This window comes from Cloeon dipterum, chromosome 2 (assembly GCF_949628265.1).
Source record: "Cloeon dipterum chromosome 2, ieCloDipt1.1, whole genome shotgun sequence".
Taxonomy (NCBI): domain Eukaryota; kingdom Metazoa; phylum Arthropoda; class Insecta; order Ephemeroptera; family Baetidae; genus Cloeon; species Cloeon dipterum.
This window is the reverse complement of record NC_088787.1, coordinates 7,466,764-7,492,145: the sequence shown is the minus strand read 5'-3', so window position 1 is coordinate 7,492,145 and position 25,382 is coordinate 7,466,764. Positions and strand designations below refer to the sequence as shown.

Below are 25,382 nucleotides of genomic sequence, written 5' to 3'. Positions count from 1 at the left end.
TTAATAAAACAAATATCTATGACTCTTTATTCCCTTATCGTAAAATTGCATGTTTATTTATGTACAATAACTCTATTTTTATTAATTCTTAAAAGAATACGATATGTAAATAACAATGATTGTATAAATCTATTGAATGATGAACTGATTGTGAATAACCTGATTTTTTTTTCACTATGAAATTGTGGAAGAGGGGCAAAGAGATTTTTTTTTATTTTATATAGTAATTATTTATATTGAATTTTTTTTACCTCGTTCGACTGCGTATCCCAATAAAATTGCGAACAAAAAAAGGCGCACGGGCCTTATTGGAGGTAGCCCTGTCTAAAAATGGACCAGCTTTGTGTTATTGCCCCTGGTAGGTCTTTTGATTGACATTCGTCCAGTGAAATTCATTCGCACGCATGCTGAAAAGGTGCAAAGCGGCAAAATCCGAATGGAAATGCAAGACGATTCAATTGTAGGCGCAAATCAACCCGCAATCGATCATCCCTCGGATTCTCACATATTGCAAAGCATGAGCTCATTCGTGCAAAATGGGAAAATGATCTCTGAGAAAATTCGGGCGTGCGTCCCTTGGGCGAATAATTATGCCAAAAATTACAATTTGCCAACTTGCTCTTCCTCGAATTACTCAACGCTCGAAAATGAAAAACAAGTGCGGGCAAAGACATGATACGATCCGGCCGACGAGCTCAGCGCAAATTACTCGCAGCGCGTCGTCGACTCTTCATTTTCGCAACGAACACGATATTCGCAACTTTTTTGATTAGAAGCACCATCCTGCCGGGGAAAATAATTACAAAAAGCCGAGTGGCATGTGCACAAACAGTGGAAATTACACGGGCGCTTGACGAAAAACATGTGCTTCTCTCTCTCTCTCTCTCTCTGCTTTTGTTAATGATAAAAATGAAAATCATTCCATTCCGACAATAAGCACGCTGCGCGCAGACAAATGATACGGGCGAAATTGCAAAACTTTTCTCGTCAGCGTTGTGTGTGCGAGTGAGCGACGCGCGAGTCTGCGTTCTGCCGGCGTGTTTGACAAAAGAGCTCACTTTAAATGATAATTCGGACGGCGAATTCATAAGGTGCCGCCCGCGCGCGCGTCTCCGTCCAGGCGGATAAGTTCATCTCGCAGCTTTTATACAGACTCACGCTCCTTCAAATTTCCTCTATTCTTAATCTGATGAAGACATGATTATTTTTTTCTTTTTGAGGGCCGAAAATGGCGTAATTTTAGCACGTTGGAAAATTGATAATGATTTAAACTGGATATGTAATGAATTATAGTTAAAAGGTTTGAGCAATTTCTGGAATTAAAATGTGTAATATTGCAAATTCCCGAAAAAATGTTGTACTAAATGCACATTTATTATACCTGTGGGATTAACAAGTCAGAACAAAAATTGTCACAAGAAGGTTTTTATTTATTTATTTATTTTTTAATTGGTTGATAAACACCAGACTTTTTAAATTTCAAGCTCCTTTTTTTAATCAATAATAAAGAAATAAACAAGGCTTTATTTCCCATTAAAGTGGAACTAATCAAATCACACATATCCCAACGAGAGGAATTGAAATTATGCGTTTAAATTAATTTTAACACTTTAATAATTATAATGTTAACAAAATTTGATATTTTACCCTATTATCAAGCTCCAATTTTGACGCAGTTAGCTCCAAAAAGTATGATAGACATAGGATACGACAGCTAGTTGAATTAAATCCTAGTTATAAAAAAGAGGGAACAACAGCAAAAAATTAAATATATAGCTGGCGTTATTCAATGCTTGCCTTTAGGTAATTTCTAATTCATGTCCGTTTTAAGATCTAAATTTTCTTTGAAAAGAGACAAATTTGTATTGCAGCTTGATATTTTAAATATAAAAATGCTAATAACACATTGCGGATTTCAGGATTGATTTCATCTCAATAAAAATTTTAATTATTTAATTCAGTAGAATATAATTTTTTTTTAAATAGAATTAACAAGTAGTTTAAATAAATAAATATTACAACAAAACGTATTCACTTTCAATTCATTTCTAACCGTAGTTAAAAGGCGCTCAAAATGCAAATATCTTTTTTACAAAAAATTTAAAATCAGCAGAGATGAACGTTTCTTATCCTTTAATTCACTTAAATTATGCAATTCAATTAATTATTATGTAAATATTATGCATTTACCAAACCTATATAAACTAAATTGATTTCTTCACGAAAAAAATAATCGAAGGACAAATATTTTTAAACACAACAAACTTTCCATATTTGTGTGTGTGATATGATATAATTATCATGTTATGATTTATGCACTCCGGCAATAATTTATTGCTTTAAGGCTAAAGGACACCCAATCTGCCTTCGTTGCCAACCAGTGCTCCCGCTACGTGCCTCGCTTGGCTGATATAAAAAGGTCGCGTGAGGAAGTCATCTGCTTTCAGATCGTTTCTTATCACAAACGTCCACGTCGTACTCTCAACAGTTGGTGAGTTTCTTTTTTTTTAATTAGGCCTCTAATTTTCATTCCTTAACATTATCGATAAACTGAATGATATATTTTGCAAGGAAAGGGAGAAAAAATGCATTTCCTTTGGGTCTTCGTGGTCTTTTCTCTCGCACAAATGGTAAGGGTGGACGGCCAGTCGGGTGAAAACTGCAAAGAAACTAATACGATGGTAACTATTTCAAAAAACAAAAACTAAAAACTGATATTATTTTATATATCCTGGCATAGTTGACCACACTGCTAACTGAATTTGGAAAACTAAGAAAGGTATAATAGTATTCATTAATTTTTTTACTGTGTTCTCTTAATAAATCGTTTTTTTTTTGGTCCAGGACATTGACTGCCTGAAAATCCAACGAAGTAAGATTTACGTTCTGACTAAGAAATCAAATTGTTATTGAAAAACTGTCTAACAGATTTGCCTCTGGCTACACTGGAAAATGAAAAGTCGTACCATTTTTCGAGAATACTGGTAATTTCAACATTTCAATCTCATTTTGATTCAAGCAATCCAAACTGGTTGCTGAGGATTAATTAATATTTCTGCAGCGGAGCTGGGACGAAGCGAACATATTCTGCAAAAGTAAAATGATGGCGTTGGCGTCCCCAAAGACCTCAAACGAAATACGCACTTTGAGGAAAGCAATCGACCAATTTGCTCCAGGTGAAAACCGAGAAAGAGAAATAAAATAAATTAAACGCATTTTTACAATAATTTTGTTTTTATTTCTTTTGATTTTAGGAGAACAATGGTGGGTGTCCGCAACAGACGTTGGAAACGAGCCCGGTAACTTTACGTGGCTGGACGGCGAAATCCTTTCTGGGGAAAGTGCATTGTGGGACAAGCGGGAACAAGAGCCAAATAATTTCGGCGACGGAAAGAAAGCCTGCGTTGTTTTGCATTCCCACCTGTCAGAAAAATTTTATTGGCTGTGGGATTTGAATTGTGAAACTCAAGCATTTTCAATTTGTGAGTCGACTTCCGAATGTTAATGAAAATAAATAAAATTGCTTGATAGCAACAGTTTCAAATTTCAATAAAAAATATTTGAATGTGAGAGATGAATTTGCCTGTAAGCAGTTAAGAAGCAAAGGTCAAGGCTGCTGCGATAAACACAAGCTCGTGACCATTGAAAAAAGTAGGTTATATATTCGTCCGGATATAAATTGGCCACTCTCTCTTTAAATTACAGTCACTCTCACAACAGCGATCACATCCTTCTCCAAACATTGGTGAGTTATTCTTTTTGCTAAGCAGTACACTCTTCAAAATTTTCCGTTCTGATAGTGAGTAAAATAATGTCACCGCTCTGGATATTCTTGGTCGTTTTCCTCGCGCCGATGGTGATGGCGGGCGGCAACGTGGATGAAAAATTCGATGAGATTAAAACGATGGTAACTAATTGAGATCACGATAAAATAAAAATATACATTTTATTTTTGCGGTTTAGTTCACCACCCTGCTAACTGAAGTTGGAATTTTAAAGAAGGTGAGTGAATTAAAAAAAAATGAAATTAATATTTAAATCCCATGATTGTTACATATATGGTCCAGGACATTGACTGCTTGAAAATCAGACAAAGTATATAAGACGTTTTTATGAACCTAATTCATGAATAAATTTACATACCAATCAATTACAGGCAATCAGGCTTTGACAACATTGGAAAATGGGAAAACCTATCACATGTATAAAAAGGAGGTAATGTGTAAAAATTTAACCTTCGAAATTTCTGGTCTAAATTCGTACATATTTCCTCACAGGTGACCTGGGATGAAGCAAACACATACTGCAAAAGTAAAATGATGGCGTTGGCGTCCCCAAAGACCTTGGATGACCTACGTTTGCTGCAGCAGAGTACACAAAGACAATTTGCTCCAGGTGAGAACCAACTATATTATTGTAAAAAGAAAAAAAATATATAATGTATTCTCTCTGTACCTTAGGACAATATTGGTTGTCTGCAACTGACGCGGGACGGGAACCAGGAAACTTCGCATGGCACGACGGAGAGATCTTACCAAGAGAAAGCCAATTGTGGGACAAACAATTTATGAGACCAAATAAATTATTTGGCAATGGGAAGAAAACTTGCGTTGCGTTAGGTTCCCCCGGGCTTAAAGATGATCGATTGTATGATTTTCATTGTCTCTACAAAGCATACGCAGTTTGTGAGCTTGCTTCCGAATGTCTGTAAAAGTAATCAATAAAATACAATAAGCCTTGATTTGTGTAAAAAAGTCTTGTCGGTTTTTCATTCTAAACAGCAACAATAAAACCAAAAGATAAATTTCTAATCAGACTCACATAAGCCAAAGCAATAAAATGGCAAGGGTCAAGACTGCAGAGGGTCGCACTTATTACTTATTCTTGAAGACGTCAAAAAGATTAAAATAAGATTTTATTCAGTTGTGCGACCACGATCACGTGGTTTTTAAATAATAATTTTCAAAGCTAGGCGTATATACAATTTTTTTCCTTATTTTATACCAAATAAATTGCATTCAATTATATAGAGGAAATATTTATTTCTGAGCAGTGCACATACGTATAACTCATCACAGCTCATCAAACAAACTGAAATAACTTTGTAGCGAGAAAAGGGAAAGAATAAACAACATCAGAGAAAGAGGTTGCGAGGACTTGTGAACTATTAATTTTATTTTAATGGATATTCCTGCAGCGGAGCTGGGACGAAGCAGATAGATTCTGCAAAAGTAAAATGATATGGCATTGGCGTCCCCAAATACCTCACACGAAATACGCACTTTGAGGAAAACAATCGACCAATTTGCTGTAGGTGAAACCGAGAATGAGAAACAAAATAAAATAAATACAACGCATTTTTAGAATAAGCTGTTTCATTTTTTATTTTAAGAGAACAGTGGTGGGTGTCTGCAACAGACGTGGGAAATTAACCCGGAAACTCGACGGTGAAATCCTTCCAAGGGAAAGTGCATTCTGGGACAAGCGGAAACAAGAGCCAAATGATTTCGGCGCTGAAAGCCTGCGTTGTTTTGCACTCCCACCAGTTCGAAAATGTTTTATTGGCTGTGGGATTTGAATTGTGAAACTGAAGCAATTGTAATCTGTGAGTCGACTTCTGAATGTTAGTGAAAATAAATAAAAAGGGAATATCAATATTTGGTTCATAGCAACAGCTACAAATTTTAATAAAAGTATTTTGGGGTCGTCTTTATCACACATTTGCTGTTACGCAATTAAAAGGCAAAGATCAAGGCTGCTCGCGTCAATTGAAAAAAATTAGGCTATTCGAGCGGTATTTGTCTGGATATAAATTGGCCACTCTCTCTTCAAATTACAGTCAATCCAACAACAGCGTTCACATCCTACTCTCAACAGTTGGTGAGTTATTCTTTTTGTCTTCAAAATTTTGGCCATATAATTATCTGTTTTGATAGAGAATAAAATGTCACCGCTCTGGATATTCTTGGTCGTTTTCCTCGAGCCAATGGTGATGGCCGACGGCAATGTGGATAAAAAATGCAATGATGAAATTAAAACGATGGTATAACTAGTTTATTTAACGGAACTAATAAAATAACATTATATCTTCTTGTGGTTTAGTTCACCACACTGCTAACTGAAGTTGGGAAATTAAAGACGGTGAGTTAATGCATGATTTTTTGATTTAAATATTGAAATAATTAATATTCATTTCCATGATTGTTACATATGGTCCAGGACGTTAACTGCGTGAAAATCAGACAAAGTATAATAACTTTTAACCCACGAATAAATTTATTTAAAAATCAATCGCAGGTCTGGATGTGACCAAATTGCAAAATGGGAAAACCTATCATTCGTATAAAAAGGAGGTACTGTGTAAGACTTTATTTTATTTTCTGCTCTAAATTCTGAAACATTTTCACGCAGCTGACCTGGGATGAAGCAAACACATACTGCAAAAGTAAAATGATGGCGTTGGCGTCCCCGAAGACCTCGGATGACCTATACATGCTGAAGAAGTTTACACATAATTATAATGATCCAGGTGAGAACCAACTAAGAAGACGAAAAAAATAAATTATTTGTCTCTGTATGTTATAGGACATTATTGGTTGTCTGCAACTGATGCGGGACGGGAACCAGGAAACTTCATATGGCAAGACGGAGAGGTTTTATCTAAGGAAAGCCAAATGTGGCCCAAAGAAAACGGCGAACCCAATAGTTTTGGCGAGGGGAAGACAGCTTGCGTTGCGTTAGGCTCCCGCGGGCTCCTAAATGATAGATTGTATGATTTTGATTGTCTCTCTAGAGCATACGTAATTTGTGAGCTGGCTTCCGAATGTCTCTAAAAATATTCAATAAAATACAAGATGCCCTTTTGTGTACAAAAATCTTGTCATTGTTTCATTCTAAACAACAATAATAAATGCAAAAGATAAATTTATAATCTGACACACATAAGCCAAGGCGACAAATTGGCAAGGTCAAGACTGCGGGGTCGCTTAATTGTGTTCTTGAAAACACATTAAAAAGATTTTAAGAAGATTTTTGTGAGTTGTCAGACCACAATAAGTTATTTCTCAATTATAATTTCAATTCATACACATAAAATTGTATTGATTCTTTTACTCTGGATTAATTTTTAAATTTAGAGCAGCAGGGGCCAGATGTGTGGTAAAAGTGGTTCCCACTGCGCAGATCCAAGATGACGTCTGAATGTGGAAAACAAAAAGCTCTCTTTGGATTCGCGTACGAGTGTTAAGAGTTTGTTTTTACGTTCTAAAAGACACAATTAGTGCAAGTAATGCAAATTATGTCACAATATTGACGAAAACTTGGTTCTTTTCGCGCGTTTTCACGTGACCGTTTGTTCGCGCCATACTCCGCCGGACGCCATATCTGCGCGTCGCACGAATCTAGTCCCCGCTGATTTGGAGCTAAAACTTTTAATTGCGATGAAAATGTGTCCTTCATAGATTTTTCTTAATAACTAAATGAAACAGTCACAGCATGTGTGCCATTTGTTAAAAATAGCCTTCCCTATCTGCCCGTTGCTTGGCTGATATATAAAGGTCGCGTGGAGATGTCAGTCGCTCTCACATCATTTCTTATCAACAGCGTCCACATCTTACTCTCAACATTTGGTGAGTTATTCTCTTTGTCTACAAAATTTTGGCTTTATAAATAGCTATCCGTTCTGATAGAGAATAAAATGTCACCGCTCTGGATATTCTTGGTCGTTTTCCTCGCGCCAATGGTGATGGCCGACGGCAATGTGGATGCAAAATGCAATGATGAAATTAAAACGATGGTAAAAAAATCACAATACAGGAAAATAAAAATTTAATTCATGTGGTTTAGCTCGCCCAACTGCTTACTGACGTTGGAAATTTGAAGAAGGCGAGTAATAAAAAAATTATGTCACTATTATAATTTGAAATTAATATTTTATCTCGTGGTTTTTACGTGTGGTCCAGGACGTTGACTGCGTGAAAATCAAACAAAGTATAAAAATTGTCTATGAGTTTGAATAACTGAATAAATTTACTTCTAAATTAATTGCAGGCCTGGATTTGACTACATTGGAAAACGAGAAAACATACCATATGTACAAAAAGAAGGTAAATTATGGGAAAAATTTCTGCTCTTAATTCATAAAATATTTTCTCGCAGCGGAGCTGGGATGAGGCAAAGGCATACTGCAAAAGTAAAATGATGGAGCTGGCGTCCCCGAAGACCTTACAGGAAATACGTTTGCTGAAGAAAAGCGTAAATAATGAATATATTTCAGGTGAGAACCAAATAAGGAAATAAAATAAAAATATTCCCCTCTGTACCCTGGATTTTAGGAGAAAAATATTGGTTGTCCGCAACTGACGCGGGACGGCACCCAGGAAACTTCACGTGGTACGACGGAGAGGTCTTACCCGGTGACAGCCCGTTGTGGGACACAGAATACGGCGAGCCAAATGATTTCGGCAATGGAAAGGCATCTTGCGTTGCGATGGGTTCCTACACGTTAGATAACCCTAAATTGTGTGATGTTAATTGTTTCTCTGAAGCATACGTAGTTTGTGAGTCGACTTCGGATTGTCAGTAATAATAATTAATAATATACAGGAAGGTACGCGTTGTTTGTAAAAAATATTGTCATTGTTTCCTTTTCTTAACAACAATAATATGACCAAAAGATTAATTAGAGAGAGGACTTCTTATCACTCACATATCAGCAAGAGGGATAAAATGGCAAAGGTCAAGACTCCGGGGTCGCTTGTGTGCTTGAAAACACGAAAAAAATAAAAGACGATTTTCGGTAGTTGAAGGAGGCCACAATCACGTTATTTTTAAATTTAAATTTTCAATGCTAAGCGTACATACAAATTAATTCATTACTTTATTCTAAAATTGCATGACAATGTTTCCTATCGTTTATTTCAATTAAATAGAGGAATATAGTTATTTATGGGGAATTTAAATTTAATTATATTCGAGCTCATCAAACAAACTAAAATTTCCTTTTTGAAAGCAAAGAGCATGAATCAATTTGTCATAGTGAAAACTTGAGTGTTTGTTGAGCATATTGATGGCATTCTTTACGTTTTAATTTATTAATTTAAAATATTTTGTAGTTAAGTCGTAAAGAAAAAATCGACTGGTAAAAATGGTAAAATCCTGAGGGTACGAAAATGCAACACTGTGATTTTTTTAATAGCAACAGCAACAAAATTTCAAAAAAAGTATTTTGGAGACGACTTTATCACACATTTGCTGTTAAGCAGTTAAAAGTCAAAGATCAAGGCTGCTCGCGTCAATTGAAAAAAGTAGGTTATTCGAGCGGTATTTGTCCGGATATAAATTTGCCACTCTCTCTTCAAATTACAGTCAATCCAACAACAGCGTTCGCATCCTACTCTCAACAGTTAGTGAGTTATTCCTTTTGTCTACAAAATTTTGGCTTTTTAAATAACTATCCGTTCTGGTAGAGAGTAAAATGTCACCGCTCTGGATATTCTTGGTCGTTTTCCTCGCGCCAGTGGTGATGGCGGACGGCAATGTGGAAGAAAATATCAAAGAAATGAAAACGATGGTATAAATAATTCACAATACAGAAAAATAAAATTTAATTCAAGTGGTTTAGCTCGCTCAACTGCTTACCGACGTTGGAAAATTGAAGAAGGTGAAGAATAAAAAATTATGTCACTATTATAATTGGAAATTACTATTTTATCTCATTATATTTACATGTGGTCCAGGACGTTGACTGCGTGAAAATCAAACAAAGTAAAAAAAAAATCTACGAGCTTATATAACTGAATAAATTTACTTGAAATCAATTACAGGGCTGGCCTTGACTACATTGGAAAATGAGAAAACGTATCATATGTATGCAAAGAAGGTAAATTATGGGAAAAATTTCTGCTCCTAATTCATAAAACATTTTCTCGCAGCGGAGCTGGGATGAGGCCAAGGCATACTGCAAAAGTAAAATGATGGAGCTGGCGACCCCAAAGACCTCGGAGGAACTACGTTTGCTGAAGGAGAGTGTAGAAAGTAGATATGCTCCAGGTGAGACCCAACTGAGGAAAAATGACAGCAAAATCAAAATTAACGTTCCCCTCTGCACCCTGGATTTCAGGAGAAAAATATTGGTTGTCTGCAACTGACGCGGGACGGCACCCAGGAAACTTCACGTGGTACGACGGAGAGGTTTTACCCAGAGACAGCCAGTTGTGGGACACACAATACGGCGAGCCAAATGATTTTGGCAAGGGGAAAGCATCTTGCGTTGCGTTAAGTTCCTACTCGTTAGATAACTATAATTTGTATGATGTAAATTGTTTGTCTAAAGCATACGTATTTTGTGAGTCGACTTCAGAATGCCAGTAAAAATAACCGATAAAATACAAGAAGCAGGTTGTTTATTGTATAAAATGTTGTCATTGTTTCCTTCTTAACAACAATTAGAGAGAGGACTTTTTAATCTCAGTCACATATCAGCCAGGGCGATAAAAGGGCAAAGGTCAAGACTGCGAGGTCAGTGGTTGTCTTGAAAACAAAAAAAAATAAAAGATGATTTTTGGTAGTTGATCGAGACCACGATCACGTTATTTTTAAATTTTAATTTCCAATGCTAAGGGTAAATACAAATTTATTCCTTATTTTTTTTTCTAAAATTGCATGATTCCTATCGTTGATTTCAATTAATTAGGGAAACATATGGTTATTCTTGGTGGGCTTAAATCTTATTTGATTTGCCTTGGCAGTGCACATATACCTAACTCATTGTCAGAGCTCATGAAACAAACTGTACTTCTTTTTGTTGCGAGATAAGGGTAAGAATCTGTAGGGTACCTACATTCCGTCAAACAATGACCATTCTGCAACACACAAATTCACACAACAGACTAATCACATTGTTTGACGAGCATATATAAACCGACGCGACACAATTCAAAAGAGAGAGAATTCCTGCAGCAGCCTAGACGACCGGACCAACCCTAATTGTGAGGACAAACTGGACGAGGACCCTGTAAGACGTAAAGATCGCCATCGCAGCAGGACGATGTAGCTTCCGTCCCCGATGTTGTTGATCGCATGCCTGGGCTTAAGCGGTACCACACTTCGGATGCTGCGCCACGCTTCACCGAAGTCCCTGATGAACCCACTCGGACGCGTCCCGAGTCTTTAATCCGTCCCATTCACCGAGCCTCACTATTCCACACATATTCAGCCCCACAGCCAGTCTACACTTTTCCGATGTCGTCCCATTTCCACAAGTCGCAGTCCACACACGCAGCCCACAACTACAGCTTTAATAAAATTCATAATATAGGAAAATACTGCGCATCATAATACCTTCCTATAAATCAATTCAACAGTGGGAACTTGAGAATTTCTTTTACCGTTGTGGGCGTTATTTAGTTCATTTTAAATATATGTATTTTATTTAGTTATTGGCACATGACCTTAGTCAAGTCTACAAAGAAGCAACATTTTTTAAAACTTTTTAAAACGTTTTGAATTATATTGCTGGGGAAAATATCGAAGGCTAATTTTCTTGCTCACAATCGGAGGAAAAATCGACTGGTAAAAAAGATAAAAATCACCGGGGAGTAAGAAAATGATTATTTCAAATTTTAGTATCCCCGTACAGAAACACACTTTTTTGGCTACTGCAACGTTAAGGAACTGAAGCCTCAAATTTATCGTGATTTCATCAAAACTGTAGTTGCCCTTTTTTTAAAACAGACTGAGAGGAATATTTGTGTTGATATTTTTGTGCGTAATATGTGGATGTTGAGGCAACGAGAGAGCGCTCGCGCTGGGGGCCGCAGAAACAGCGGACTCAGCATGGGAGCAAAGAGACGAATAACAGAGAGCACGTCTAGTGACTTGACACTGACTCGCCCTATTCCAGTTATTCACGCATTTGACTTTTATCGTCACCTGAGGTGATCTTTTGTTGGCCCTTTGAAGTTAGAAAACGCTTGTTGGCATTCGCAATTGTTAGCTATGCTAACAAGTAGTTTTGAATCAAAAATTTGTTTCAACAGCTGTCTCCCTACTTGAAATCTGACTTTATTTCAAAACAAAGAGTTTTCCTAAAAGGTTTCAAACACTATTGGACAGATCTCAACGAGGGGAATCGAAATCTGCCAAGAAAATGTGGTCATACGCTGTAAATTTTAGAGAAAATGTGTAAAATTCAAATTTTTAAGGGTTTTTATCATTGCAAATTAAAGAATAAATTTTTTATTGATCAACTTTGTACATGTATTGCATTTAAAAATTCAAATCAGTTTCAATAGTCAACCTGTGCAGCGCAACAAGCACAAAATTGGCTGGAACTTTGTCGAAATTTAAAAAAAAAATTCAACGTGAAGCAAAGACACAGCGAAACACACAAAAAGAAAGAAAATAAAAATTCTAATCCCGAATCATTTTGGAAGGAAGATTGATAGGCATCGAGTTGAATATAAAAGAGCAGTTTAATTCCGTCTCATTGTGATTGCGCGATAAAGAGAACTTTGAGAGGCCCATAAAATCCTCTTTCCTCGATTTTATAACGTTGGCATTGTGTGGAAAACGGTCACTATATGATTGAACCATTTTCCACGTGGAGAGCAAGCAAGCGACGGTTCACTCTCGTCTCTCTTTTCTCCTCTTTTTTTTTCAATTTGCAGCTCAGCTAGTCTTCCGATTCACCGCGTTATTATGCATGATCCATTGAGGGCGGGCGCCACGGAGCGAGCGGAGCGCCGGCAATATAATAAGCGGAATGCGACTTGGAACTTTAATAGGCGGATCAAGTGGCGTGAAGATAATATCGGCGAGAATTCCTCGGCGAATTCCTGCCTGGCAACCGCCGCCACTGGATGAACGAACGAGCCAGCCTGAGAGAATTTTATATTGCGTCATTATTCGTCCGTGGCCGAATTCCCGGCCGATTAATTATGCAGCAACTCGCGCAAAACAGCCGACAAACGCGCCGAAATTCGGGCTCAAGTGGAATGCTGCGCGAATTAGCCGGAATTTATTCATTAATAAGGGCGGAACGCTGCGCTGACGCTCTTATATGTAAATATACTGTTTAATTTTGAATATAAATAGATTCCTGTGCAGAATTGCGGAGGTAATTTAATTTAAAGTTTACCTTCAAATTTTTTTAACGTAATTAATAATTTATTTTATATTTTTTTCGTCATATTAAACTAACAATAATTTTTTATTTGCATAAATTAATCAAATTTAAATTAAAAAGGTGAAGTAAATAGCAATTGTTAACATTATTATTGCCGAAGGAAATCATATTAATTTAAATTTTGTGCCTAGAAAATGAATTTGATGTTTAAGTAATCTTATTTATTCCAGATTTATTATTTCGTTATGCCACTGAATTAAAATTAATAATACTTATTTTGAATCAAAATGAGAATTAACCTTAAAAGTTAGACACCATTTGAATAACCACAGTTACGTGAAGAATTAAAATCAAGCAAAGAATAAGAAGTGTTGGAAAACAAGTTTGATTTAGAAGAATGTCGGCCAAATCTAAACTAGAATTTTTGCCCGACCCAGATATGAATATTGCACGCTGAAGTATTGAAAATTCGCTTTCACATACTAAAAAAGCAAGTCATTTTCAACTGTAATAAATTTTAATTGCTCATCAACATTGATTCTTTTTTACATTGAGTTGATGGAACCTCAATAAAATTAGCATTTAAGGAAATTGACGAATTTTCATTCTTTGATCATTAACAAATTAAAATTGATTGGGACAGGACAACAATTGAAAAATATTCGAGTTTTGTTTGCAAAAAAATCAGCAGTCGACCAATTCATTGCATTTCAGTGCGATGATCAAAAGAGGCCATAATTTAAATTCAAATTTTGAAGTGCTGGACCAGATTCCTCTCGTCGAGATTTATTCAACGGTGTAAAACAATTTTTCGCGAAAAAAAACAAGATTTCAAGTAGGAAGACAGTCCTAAACCTTTTGCAGCAACTTTTCCCAAATATTTATAGCTCTAGCTGTGTCTATTTAGGCTTAAAATAATATTTTTATATGGATCGGTTTATTCATCGGGATTTTCTGGGGGGTTTGCAGTATCTATCAATTAAATTATTTTAATGACCACTTTAATTCAACAATAATTGACACTATGATGTAGAGTAACGATTTTTCATAGCGTGCAATTATTTTATTAGATAAAAATCACATCGATACTTTCTTTCAGGGAGCCTTTAAATTATTTCAAATCTAAATCAAATTTTTAAACCACCAACATCGTTCGTTTAGGTTCTCTGATAATTAAGCTAAGCAATAATAATTAAAAATGCAGGCATCCATCTGTCATTAATTTTTACTCCTCCAATATCAGGGTTGAAATTTGCCACAATTTGCCACTGACTTTTTAACGCTGCATTCATTATCTGAGTTGGCCGAGCCGGAACTCTGCATCGAACTGGCTGCTCGGCCATAAATCCAGGTGTACTTTGTCGGGTGCGCCGTTCTGCTTGATCGGCTCCATGACAATCCGGCGTCCTGCTTTCAGAGCGGCGCGCGGATGATAAAATACGGATCGATCAGCGAAACACTAAAAGCAGCGACGTGTCCCTCCTCCACCTATAAAAACTAATTCCCGCGCGTCTGGCGGGCGGTTCAATCTCGGCAGTCACTCGATCACGTTCCCAATTAGCAGGAAATATTAATGGCATGGCATGGCCTCACCGCGCGATGGGATAGAAAAAAATCATTTAAATAAACAGGCATGGCATTCCAGCGTAGTTTTATTACTTGATGTATAGCTTATATGATACCAGTACTTTTTAATGAGGATTTATGCTGTAAAAGCTTGTTGTCAATGCAAGAACTCGTCCCTTAGGATTCAGTTAAAGCCTAAATTGGCCTAAGAAGCGCTGTAATTTTTCGAGAAAATTGGCTGGAAAGTTAGCGTGATTTTCAAATGGTAATGGCTGTCTCCTTACTTGAAATCCGATTTAATTTCAAAACCAAGAGTTTGCCCAATAAGTGGCATACACCGTTGAACAGATCTCGACGAGAGGAATCGGAATATGCCAAGAAAATATGTTCAAGCACTGTAAATTTTGGAGAAATTTGGCAAAATTTGAATTTTTACTTTAGGAAGGTCCTTTTTTATTATTGCAAATTGTTGAAGGAATTGTTTATCGGTCAATTGTTTATGGCATCCAACAATTCAAATAACTGTCAATTGTTGCCCTGTATCATTCCACTTTAAAAGCCTTAAAACCTATCTTTATCACACTTTTCTAGAAAACATGAAAATGCTAATTGCTATATAATTAATATCATCCCTTCTATTCTTTTCAAAAACAATAAAATGCATATTTTGAAGAATACAAGAATGAAGTAAAAACTGCATTACGATCTCTTGATATTTTTCAAAATTTGTGTGATGAAAACGCCATGCAACCGTTATAGGAGCAGAATATTCTCGGTTTTTTTGTCCGGAAAGCAAAATCCTAATTAAGAAGGGACGGAGCACCCTTGCAATTAAAGGGATAGCGGCACGACACGCGGCGCACGAGAGAGCATAACATATAAAACATGCATGCAAACCATTTCCATATAGTCGGGATTAATGTATCGGAAAGAGGAAAAGAATGAAGCAAGCGGAGCATGTTCGTTTTCACATTCCGCCGCTGATATCGTCATTCGGCGGCCCGCACCCGCACCCCTTTCCGCTCGCGCACCCCATTGTCTCGCACACGTAGATCCGGTCGTGACGTGAGCGCGCGAATATGTGCTCTGAAATCGTCATTATTGTTATTACAATCAGCCTGAGTAGTGAGCTTGTTGTACGATACGTGTGTGTGTGTGTGTGTGTGTGTGCATTGTTCTCGTGATTTCGCGCTCGGCAACGGCGGGCCACGCGGGACGCCGCGCCGCGAAAAGCAAGAGTGCGAATTCGAGCCGCATGCAGGCAGGCAGGCAGGCAGGCACATCCAACCGAAAGCAAAGCCAGCGAGCAGGAAAATGAAGAGCCGCACACAGCGATAGTTGGTTGCTTTCACTCGCGAAAAGAATGCCGCCGCTGTAGAGGGGATGATGGATTTTGATTCCGAAACAGTTTCAATGCGATATGCTCCCGTGTGATTGATTTCAATTTGGCATTAACGCCCATCAATCAAATGTTATAAGGAGAAGATGCGCTGTTTACTTTTGAGGATTTCTCTTTAGCTGAAAAACAGAGTTGCAAAAATGCAGTGGTAAAATGCTATTTGTTTTTATTTTAACCAGAGTTTCTTGCAGGCAATGTTTGCACCTCAGTTTTCAATAATTTTCTAATTATTAGCTCACGACCTCGCCGACTTGAAAAATTGTCAGAGATAAATTTTTGGAGAAAATGAGGCAGTAAAGAACAATTTAAAAGAAAAAATCTGGACATTAGAGGAAATTTTGACCACTCCGACCGCAAATTTTATATTTTCACATGGAAAAAGGGAATAAATTCCTTCCTTGCGCAAGAAATTGGTAAAAAATTAGTGGTAAAAACTCTAGTGGGGAGGTTAGCAAATGCAACCCTGCTGAAAAATAATAATATACTGACCAAAATGTTTTTAGAATAGTTTATAAATTTATAGTAGGCTTATAATTCTACTAAACATTTTGGGTAATCATTCGAATCTTTGACGTATATGGTCTCAGAAAATCAAAAAATTTTCCAGGGTTCCGTTTAAATTCCCGACTAAAAATTTGCCTTACTCATCAAGCACCGGCGAGCACTGCTATGTCTTCTTAATGAAAATATTGATTTATTTCGTCTGCAGGGACATTTTCCTCACAATTTTGGAGAGTTCGCGATGCAAGGAATTTATATCAAACGAAAACGTCACTGAGAGACCGTGTGAAATTTTAAAAATCTGAAATTTAACTGCATCCCGATTCAATTTTTGAACTTTGACGAGATGATTATTTGCTTAATTCTGCACACAATTAATTCAATGAACCACTTTCCAGAGGTAAACATGCAACGTTTTGTCCATCATTACCCTTAAAATGGATTAATGTAGGGCTAAAATTGAAATTTTATTTGAATTGTTGGATGCCATGAGCAGTAGATCGATAAAAAATTTGTTTAAAAATTAAAAAAGGACTTTGCTACAGAAAAAATTGATTTTTTTTTAAATTTACTCCTAAATTGCCACATTTTTTGGCAAATTTCGATTCCTCTCGTCGAGATCTATTCAACAATATATGCTATTTTATAGGGAAAATCTTTGTTTTAAAATAAAATAGGATTTCAAATAAGGAGACAGTCCTAACCGTTTTTAAAGCGGAATAACTTTGCGGACACTTTTCTCAAAAATTTAAATCACTGCTTAGGTTAATTTTGGCTAAGGGATGAGTTAATGCATTAGCAACGAGGATTTCCAGGATTTTCTAGTATCAATCCTCTTTAAGGGGATAGTTTACTAATAAAGATGTACCTTGAAGCAAGGCTGTTCATTTTAGGGCAAAATATTTAGGTGCTTAGTAGTAATTATAAAATATTCCATCAGATGAGCACGAATTTTATTTCTTTTTCTTTTTTCTTTTTGCTTAAATATTTTAATTCAATTTGTATTCATCTTTAGGGACTATGAAAGCACGCAAATTGTATTATATATACATGAATTATTTCAAGTAAAGCACGTATCGCAGGAGTTATAATTATATAAATTACATTTAATTAAGTATTTTGATCAGTTCTTTGAAAAAATAAATTTATTGAAATTAAACACAAAAGAACATAAATTTATCTATTAAAATAAAAAATATTATTTTTTATCATCACTCGACTTATTGTCATGAGTTTCGAAGAAAAACATTAAAAAAACATCAGCTCTAGTTATGAGATTCACAATTTCCAAGTTTTGATGTAACTTTTCCACCATTGATGTACGCAGTAGAAAGCAAAACGGGCAAAAAAGAACATTTGTTTGGCCTTGAGGAAAGAGGGAAATAGGAGAAAAATATTGATCTGGTTTCACAGAATCGTTAGGTGTAATGAGTGATGGGGTGGCGCTCGTCTATCACGGCTCATTAGGTGCAATGTTACAAATTGATTCTGGCAAACACCGCATGACGCACGCCGGCATCATCACACGAGACCAAAACATGGCTCCATTTTCCTCAAGAATACCGCAGTTTGCAATCCTCTTATCCGAAACTTTGCGTCGATTGGAACTCGCGTCTTCTTCTTAATTGGAAAAGTCGCTTGAATTATGGAGTTGACAAAAGGAGCCATCCATGACGGCGTCTCGCTCGTCAGGGCGCGTGCATCATTTATTTTAATTTCATCACGCGCTGCCGCGCTTTCATTATTCACCTCTCTCTCTCTTTCTCATAACTTGTCTTCCCTGCGCCCGCGGCGCCGAGCATTAATTCCGACTCTGATAACAATATTATCGCGCCGTTCGCCGAGCACCCGAGCAAAGATAGAGCAGTTAGTTCGTTAGTCAGTCAGGTGGGTTAGAAAAGGGCCTAATGTGCGCGGTGATAAACGAGCTGCAAAAGCACCGCGTACGCCTCTTCTTTTATCCGCCGCCTTTATTTACCCCCCTCGCAAATTCCGCTAGATTAATTTAGGTTTAAGTGGGTGAGCTTAGCAATTTGTGTTCTAAAGCAGGGAAACCATAATGTGGAAATAATTACTCGGCACGCACCTGTCCCTGCGTGTTCGTCACACAAATTCACGGCTGATTTGTCATTTTCCAGGCTGTATTAAATTTTATTTTTATTGCTATGATGTTTTAAATGAATGACTTTTGCACGGAAACATTAAATGAGACATAATATTACAATTTAAGCAATTTGAACATACTAAAACCACCTGAATCGGTATAAGTAAAGTTTCAAACTAAAAAGGTGGAAATTTCATCGTAAAGCATCTTTTTACAATCCTAAAACATTTCTAGTTCTAAACATGATTAATTTAAACTAATTTTACAGTAATTTTAAAAATTTAAATTAGACAATTTATTGATTTTTTTCCTAAAATAATGCATTGATCATTTGAATTAATTTATAAATATCATCAGGTCAAATAAGATAATTTATATATTCTCTATGAAGCATTTGATAGGGTTAAAGGAATAAAAAAATTTGAAATTTTTATCGTGATTCAGTTTTCTTTAGACGGTAGAGTATTAAAAATGGAAAAAACTGGTTAACAATGCAGATCAAATTATACAAATATTTTTTATCTTGGAAATATAGTGTGTATTAATGACATTACATGAAAAGAGTCAACCCTAACCGACCAATTTTTTTCTTATACATTTGACGAAACGTGCTCAAAATCCAATTTTTCAAATTTTACCGGTTACGCGTTCTTTTTTAATAAAGGAAATTAATTGCTTCCGGGATGAAAAAATTATAGAAATTGAATAGAGAGAAGATTAAAAATGGCTAGCACTTATGAATCTTGTCAATTAGATGGGTTTTGCAAGTTTCCTCTAAAATTTTAAAGCGGTTGGCCATGTTTTCTCACATGATTTGGAATCCTCTGATCGAGATCTAACTGACAGTGTGAGTCTTTCTTTGGGAAAATGCGGAAATTCAATATGAAAATCGTGATTGCAAAATTCCTTTGAGAATTCTCTACTTGAAACAATGCTAAATTTGAGGCCGATTTTCTCGCAAATTTACAGCGCTTCCTATGTATTATTTTAACTGTAGATCATAATCCTTTTAGGATCTAATCTGTATGTGTGTTAAAGGATTTTTTCGGGGAAATTCACTTTCATTCCTCTTTAAATAAGTAGAGTTTATTTATTCATTGTTTTTCTCTAGAGATAGAGATTAATTTGTTGAAAGAGTGATGCCAATTTAATGATAAAAAATCTTCCAGCATTTGAAAGCCAAGTTCGTCATGCCTCACCTTTTCATTATCTTGTCCATTCCACGTCACTGCTTGTTGCGCCTGCCTTCTTTTTTAGCTCATCTCTCTCGTGTTCTGAGAAAAAAAACCTCGATCGGCTCGATATTCACTTGTGCTTGGCGTTGGCATAGCGGCGAGAAGAGTGCCGGCGTCTCATTAATATTGAATAATGATCGCGGCGGCCGTTTGAGTGACTCGCTTGCTAATGACGACGCCGCTGCCACCGTCGCCGTCGCCGCTGCCGCCGCATTATCACCTCGTGCGCCCGGCGTAATTTGGCTTGTGCGTGACGGCGTCGCGGGCGGGCGGGAGCTCGGGCTATGCAACCCGCTCGCCGTCTCCGATCACCGGGTGGCCTAATCGCCTTTTGATAGCACACTCCATTCCGACTCACAGTCGGAGGCGAGCAGAAAGAGAGATTCTCCAGATACCTCGCCATCGGATGGAATAATATCAAGAGGCTGACAGCATGGGAAAAAATTCGGCCTGTTGCCGCACTGTCCTTGATCTAGCGATGGAAAATTTAATGAGATTGTGAAAGTCATTTTTCAATTTTTATTGAACTGAAAATAGAGGATATTTATTATTTCAATAAGAGCAAACCCTCTTTAATTTTAAGGACTTGTCATTTGTAAAGTTATTTTGCAATTAACTCTAAGGGTGGCTAAATTTTTTGATTTTTGTTTAAAATTTTAATTAAGAATATTTTGTTTGAGGAAAAATCAATTTAAAGATTTGTCCTAATATTCTAGAAATTTACTCTTGGATTTGAGTTTTAATCAATTCATTTAAACCCGTTGTTGGGAAGCAATACCTGTACAAGTGGTAACAACTATTTTTATTACTGTCCGAATTCATCTTAAATTTATCTGGACTAATTGTGTTGATTAATGCAAAAATTTCTTCATCTGAATGCAAGCTGCTTTTTCTGATAGAATTGTATGTACTTTAAAAGGTCGGATAAATTATAGCCCCACGTTTGCCTTCAGTGGATTGATACTGGGTGACAATTGAAAATTATTTAAATTGTTGGATGCAAAATAAGCAGTTGATCGATTAACAATTTGTTATATAATTTGCAATAATAAAAAACGGCCTTGCAACAGTAGAAATTAAAATTTTCTCCAAAATTTCCAGCACTTGACCACATTTTCTTGGAAGATTTCGATTCCTCTCGTTAAGATCTATTCAGCAGCGTACGAAAAACCCTTTTAGGAAAACTCTTTGTTGTGAAATATAATCAGATTTCAAGGAGGGAGACATTCCACACCATTTTTAAATGATACTAACTTTGCAGCCACTTTTCTAAAAATATTTACTGTGCTACTACTTTGGTCAGCGCTCTGACCATGGGTAAATTTGGAATTAATTATTTATGGAATTTATCAAAAATTCTCATCGCTACAATGTGTAAAATCTAATCAGGAACAACGAGTAACCAGTTAAATATCAGATTTCAACAAATTAATTAAAAAACTATAATTTTTCTTGATTTGGAGTCTTTTCGTCGCGATTAAAGAGGAATGATACTGCAAAAGCCTGGAGAATGCTTGTCGCCAATGCATAAACTCGTCCTTTAGGATTCAGTTAAAGCCTAAATTGACCTAGGAAGCACTGCAATTTTTCGAGAAAATTGGCTTGAAAGTTACCGTGCTTTTCAAATGGTATTGGCTGTCTCCTTACTTGAAATCCGATTTAATTTCAAAACCAAGAGTTTCCCCAGTAAGTGGCATACACCGTTGGACAGATCTCGACGAGAGGAATCGAAATATGCCAAGAAAATATGTTCAAGCACTGTAAATTTGGGAGAAAATTGGCAAAATTTGAATTTTTATTGAAGGAAGGTGCTTTTTTACTATTGCAAATTCTTGAACAAATTGTTTGTCGATCAATTGTTTATGGCATCCAACAATTCAAATAATTTTCAATTATTGCCCTGTATCATTCCACTTTAATTAAACGAAGTCCAGATTATGAGGAGAGTTTACTTCTAATAAATAAAAACTGCTTTTCAATGAGGTGACCGTGCTATGTTATATTTTTCTCTGAAATTAAAAAAAGACAACCTAAGAAAGTTTGGGCAGTTTTTTACAATTTTTAGCACAGCTCCATCATTTTAAAACAAATTCAACACGATTGACTGTTTCTCACTAGGAACCGAAATTAAAATATTTTCAGTATAAATTCGCTTCCATCTCGAAGCATCACAATAAATTCTCTACAACACTCATTTTCCTTTTCATTTGTGAATGTGACAAATTCCATGATTTGCATTTCGTCGATTTCCTCCTTTGTTGTTTCCCAGCCTTTCGCAACAACAATGGAGCAACAGAGAGAGCTTCTTGCCTTTTGTTGCAGACTCGGCGGGAACGCAGGTTGGTTTTGCGGGGGTCTTTGTATCGCGCGCGCACGCGGCTTTGCTACTTATTCGTTTTGACGGCTGTCTGATAAGTGGTGTAATTTGCGGGCCAACGCCATTGTTTTGCCGCTAAGACCCGTAGCAGCATACACACACACACAACACACTCGTACAGCAGACCTTTATTCAAATAGCTCGTGGGATTGAACAATAACATTATGCTGCTGCGAGCTGCGACTCGTTGATAACACACGCTTTCTCTTCCCTGCTCTTTCATTGTTTCGCTGCACACCATCAGCCCGCGGCGACGCACACGACACACACGCGTTACATGCACTGCTTATTCTTGCTCTCGTCGGTACGCGGAATTTAATTAACAGCTCTTAACACGCTCTTTGAATTCTAAACGGAGAAAAGAGGGTGAAATTGAGTGGCCCAGATTTTTAAATCTGGCAAAAAGGGAAAATTGAAAGGACTTTTTTTAATTTTTGCAAGCAACAAAAATATCTAATTGGACAGAAAGCCTGGCCTTTTGAGAATTACGTTGAATATATTTGATTCGCGGAATTCTATAATTTTTAATCATAAAAAATGAGTATGCTAAAGTAAAAATTTGAATTTTTTAAATTTTCAGCTTTTGACCACATTTTCTTGGCTGATTTCAATTCCCCTCGTCAAGATAAGTTCAACAGTGTATGAAACATTTTAGAGTAACTCTTTGTTTTGAAATAAAATCAGATTTCAAGTAGGGAGACAGTCCTCGCCATTTGAAAAGCATCATAACTTCGCAGCCAATTTTCCCAAAAATATATACTGCGTTTTTAGGCCAATTTTGGATTTAAATGAATCTTAAGGGATGAGTTCCTGCATTGGCAGCAAGGATTTTCCAGGCTTTTGCAGCATCCTATCCTCTTCAAACAAGCAAAATTTTGAAAGTAGTTTTGGATTAATAAACTAGATACATTTTACAATGGCTGCATAAGGTGAACAACATGGAATATCGAAAAGTTACTAATTAATAATTAATTGTAAAACAAAATTGCTTGAAATTATATTATTTATTTTATTTGGTTTTGGTGCATGGTAATCGTTCATAATTTAACTCTACCAAATGGTGCTTATTTGCATAGTAAAAATTAAAAGCTATTTGAAAAATAAATTTGCATCTTTGAACAGTAATATTTTAACGAGAAAAAATTTTATGCTTAAAACCAAGAGTAATCCAAGATAATTTCAAATATGTAGCTTTGAAAGCATTTTTAAACCATTTAAAATAGCCTGTTTCTTGCTGTTGTGTTGGATAGGACGGAATAATAAAAATAATCATAATCTTTTTATTATTTTACAATAACTCCCCACAGAAAACAATCAGTTAGGATGAATTAACACCACTTGAAAGTGTCATGAGCCGATTTACATCACTGGCCGAAAACATTATTTATCAAAAATCTAACATTATTTCCCATTCCCAGAGCGAAATTTGAATTCACGGGTGCGAACCAATTTCGAAGCTTGCCGTGTCAAACAGGTGTTGTTTGTTTTTGCATTCAATCTGATGGAATTCCGGGCTTGTTCGGCGAAATAAAAATATAAAAAACCCGTTAGCAGCAATTTATCGCGCGGCAGTGCTAATGCCAATGAATAATAAATAAATTCAGCGGGGGCCTGTTTTCCAATATTCAAATAGAGAGCGCGGAGAAAAAAAATGTGTGTAAATGTATATGAATGTGTCTGGTGCGCACCGATAAAAAAGGTTTATAGCCGGAATTGGAGCGCTTCATTCCCGGCGGCATATTCAGTTTGATTTTTAATCACTTTCCAGCCTTCATGAGAGCGAACGAGCGCCTCTCTCTCTCTCTCTCTCTCTCTCCATATACATTGCTCTGGGTTCGACCCCCGGCCCTCCTCCCCCGACCCGGCCCCGCGAATGCCCGTCTGCTTTTTAAAATTATTGCTGCTCGCGAGTAGCGATCGAGCTGTGTAGCACCACCGGCGAATCAAGCCGCCGGAGAGAGCGAGAGCGAGCGAGAGAGCAGATCCGCCGTTTCTCATTTCCATGCACCACCACGTCCCTCATCGTCAATGCTCACCTATGTTGACGCCGGAAAGCGAAAAAAGGCTGTGTTTGCATGGTTACTTGAACGCAATTAAAATTATTTTATAATTAAAATATATATTTAAAATTTACTCTCTCAGCAGCAAAATTCTCCACTTTAATTAAATTTGTACATTTAATATTTTTATGCTTCTTTAAAAACAATTGAATATTATAACTATTTAAAATCAAGCTTGATTTTAACATTAAAAAAATAAATTTGCATTTTATCCATAAGTTTGTTTCTGATTGCGAGCTAGAGTATACAAAGAGAAAGAGGAAGGGAAAATCCTGAAACTGCTGACACTACAGCTGATTATTAGTAAATCTATCCGCGACTGATATTTAATTTTAAATTATAATTCGTCAATGCGCATTGGAATTTTAGTTTAAAATTTTGTCCTGTGCCATCGGGGGCTGGGTTCACGCGACGCGCAGATATGGCGTTTGGTAGAGCACGGCGGGAAAGTTACAAACGTATAATTAAATTGGCTTGAAAATTTATTATGAAAATAACTTCACCACAATGAATAATTTCGTTGTTATCTCTTTACTAACAGCTGATTAGCCCGGTAATTGGCGAATCAACCATTAGATGGCACATCAGGTTAACGGAAATGTAACAAAATTCGCGGTAATGAAATTATTAGGCCGGCAAGCCTCTTTTTTGACGCTTCTGATTGGCCGCTGGACTGTCTCCTGATTGGCCTCCATTATTTCGATGCCATATTGACTTCTGACCGGCGGGAACCAACACAGATCGCAACCCGGCCCCCGGTGGTCTTTCCTTCATAAATAATACTGAGCTGAATTACCACCAGGAAAAAATCGAATAACTTTCTCGAGCGTATGAACCATTAAATGCGGAAAATCGCGTTGTGAGTACAACAGAACGTCGTGTTGCGACCTGATATCGACGACGCGGGCGCGAAATAAAATTTGTGTATCGGACCCTCGGTTCGCAACAAAGCGCGACGACGAAGCGGTTTTTTTCCACCTTCATCAGCGACGGGGAACACCGCAAACGCAGCCT

General features: G+C 36.7%; 4 protein-coding genes across 13 annotated transcripts in view; 3 read left to right on the top strand and 1 right to left on the bottom strand.

Annotated features, from left to right (window-relative positions):
* The window catches only part of LOC135935677 (cell adhesion molecule Dscam2-like), a 167,821-nt gene that overhangs the window by 129,063 nt on the left and 13,376 nt on the right, over window positions 1-25,382 (bottom strand). The gene's annotated exons all lie outside the window — the stretch shown is intronic.
* LOC135937190 (lectin-like) lies at window positions 2,383-4,756 on the top strand. 4 transcript variants are annotated; one of them, XM_065480283.1, is made up of 13 exons: window positions 2,383-2,491; window positions 2,572-2,681; window positions 2,741-2,779; window positions 2,845-2,872; window positions 2,929-2,984; window positions 3,062-3,176; window positions 3,255-3,745; window positions 3,801-3,907; window positions 3,964-4,002; window positions 4,068-4,095; window positions 4,157-4,215; window positions 4,278-4,395; window positions 4,461-4,756. In XM_065480283.1, exons 8-13 carry the CDS (start codon window positions 3,812-3,814, stop codon window positions 4,709-4,711), a joined length of 591 nt encoding a protein of 196 aa, XP_065336355.1. In that variant the 5' UTR covers window positions 2,383-2,491; window positions 2,572-2,681; window positions 2,741-2,779; window positions 2,845-2,872; window positions 2,929-2,984; window positions 3,062-3,176; window positions 3,255-3,745; window positions 3,801-3,811; the 3' UTR covers window positions 4,712-4,756. The 4 variants fall into 4 exon arrangements, with proteins under 4 accessions (XP_065336355.1, XP_065336356.1, XP_065336357.1 ...); XM_065480284.1 differs by having other exon boundaries at window positions 2,393-2,491; window positions 2,577-2,681; XM_065480285.1 differs by lacking the exons at window positions 3,801-3,907; window positions 3,964-4,002; window positions 4,068-4,095; ... (1 more) ...; window positions 4,278-4,395; window positions 4,461-4,756 and having other exon boundaries at window positions 2,404-2,491; window positions 3,255-3,534.
* LOC135937107 (lectin-like) lies at window positions 5,827-8,631 on the top strand. The gene is made up of 7 exons (XM_065480192.1): window positions 5,827-5,880; window positions 5,937-6,043; window positions 7,846-7,884; window positions 7,962-7,989; window positions 8,050-8,105; window positions 8,158-8,275; window positions 8,334-8,631. The coding sequence occupies exons 2-7, from the start codon at window positions 5,945-5,947 to the stop codon at window positions 8,582-8,584; spliced, it is 591 nt and encodes a 196-aa protein (XP_065336264.1). The 5' UTR covers window positions 5,827-5,880; window positions 5,937-5,944; the 3' UTR covers window positions 8,585-8,631.
* Window positions 9,354-10,424, top strand: LOC135937108 (lectin-like). Its single transcript, XM_065480193.1, has 7 exons — window positions 9,354-9,407; window positions 9,468-9,571; window positions 9,623-9,661; window positions 9,738-9,765; window positions 9,825-9,880; window positions 9,933-10,050; window positions 10,121-10,424. Exons 2-7 carry the CDS (start codon window positions 9,476-9,478, stop codon window positions 10,369-10,371), a joined length of 588 nt encoding a protein of 195 aa, XP_065336265.1. The 5' UTR covers window positions 9,354-9,407; window positions 9,468-9,475; the 3' UTR covers window positions 10,372-10,424.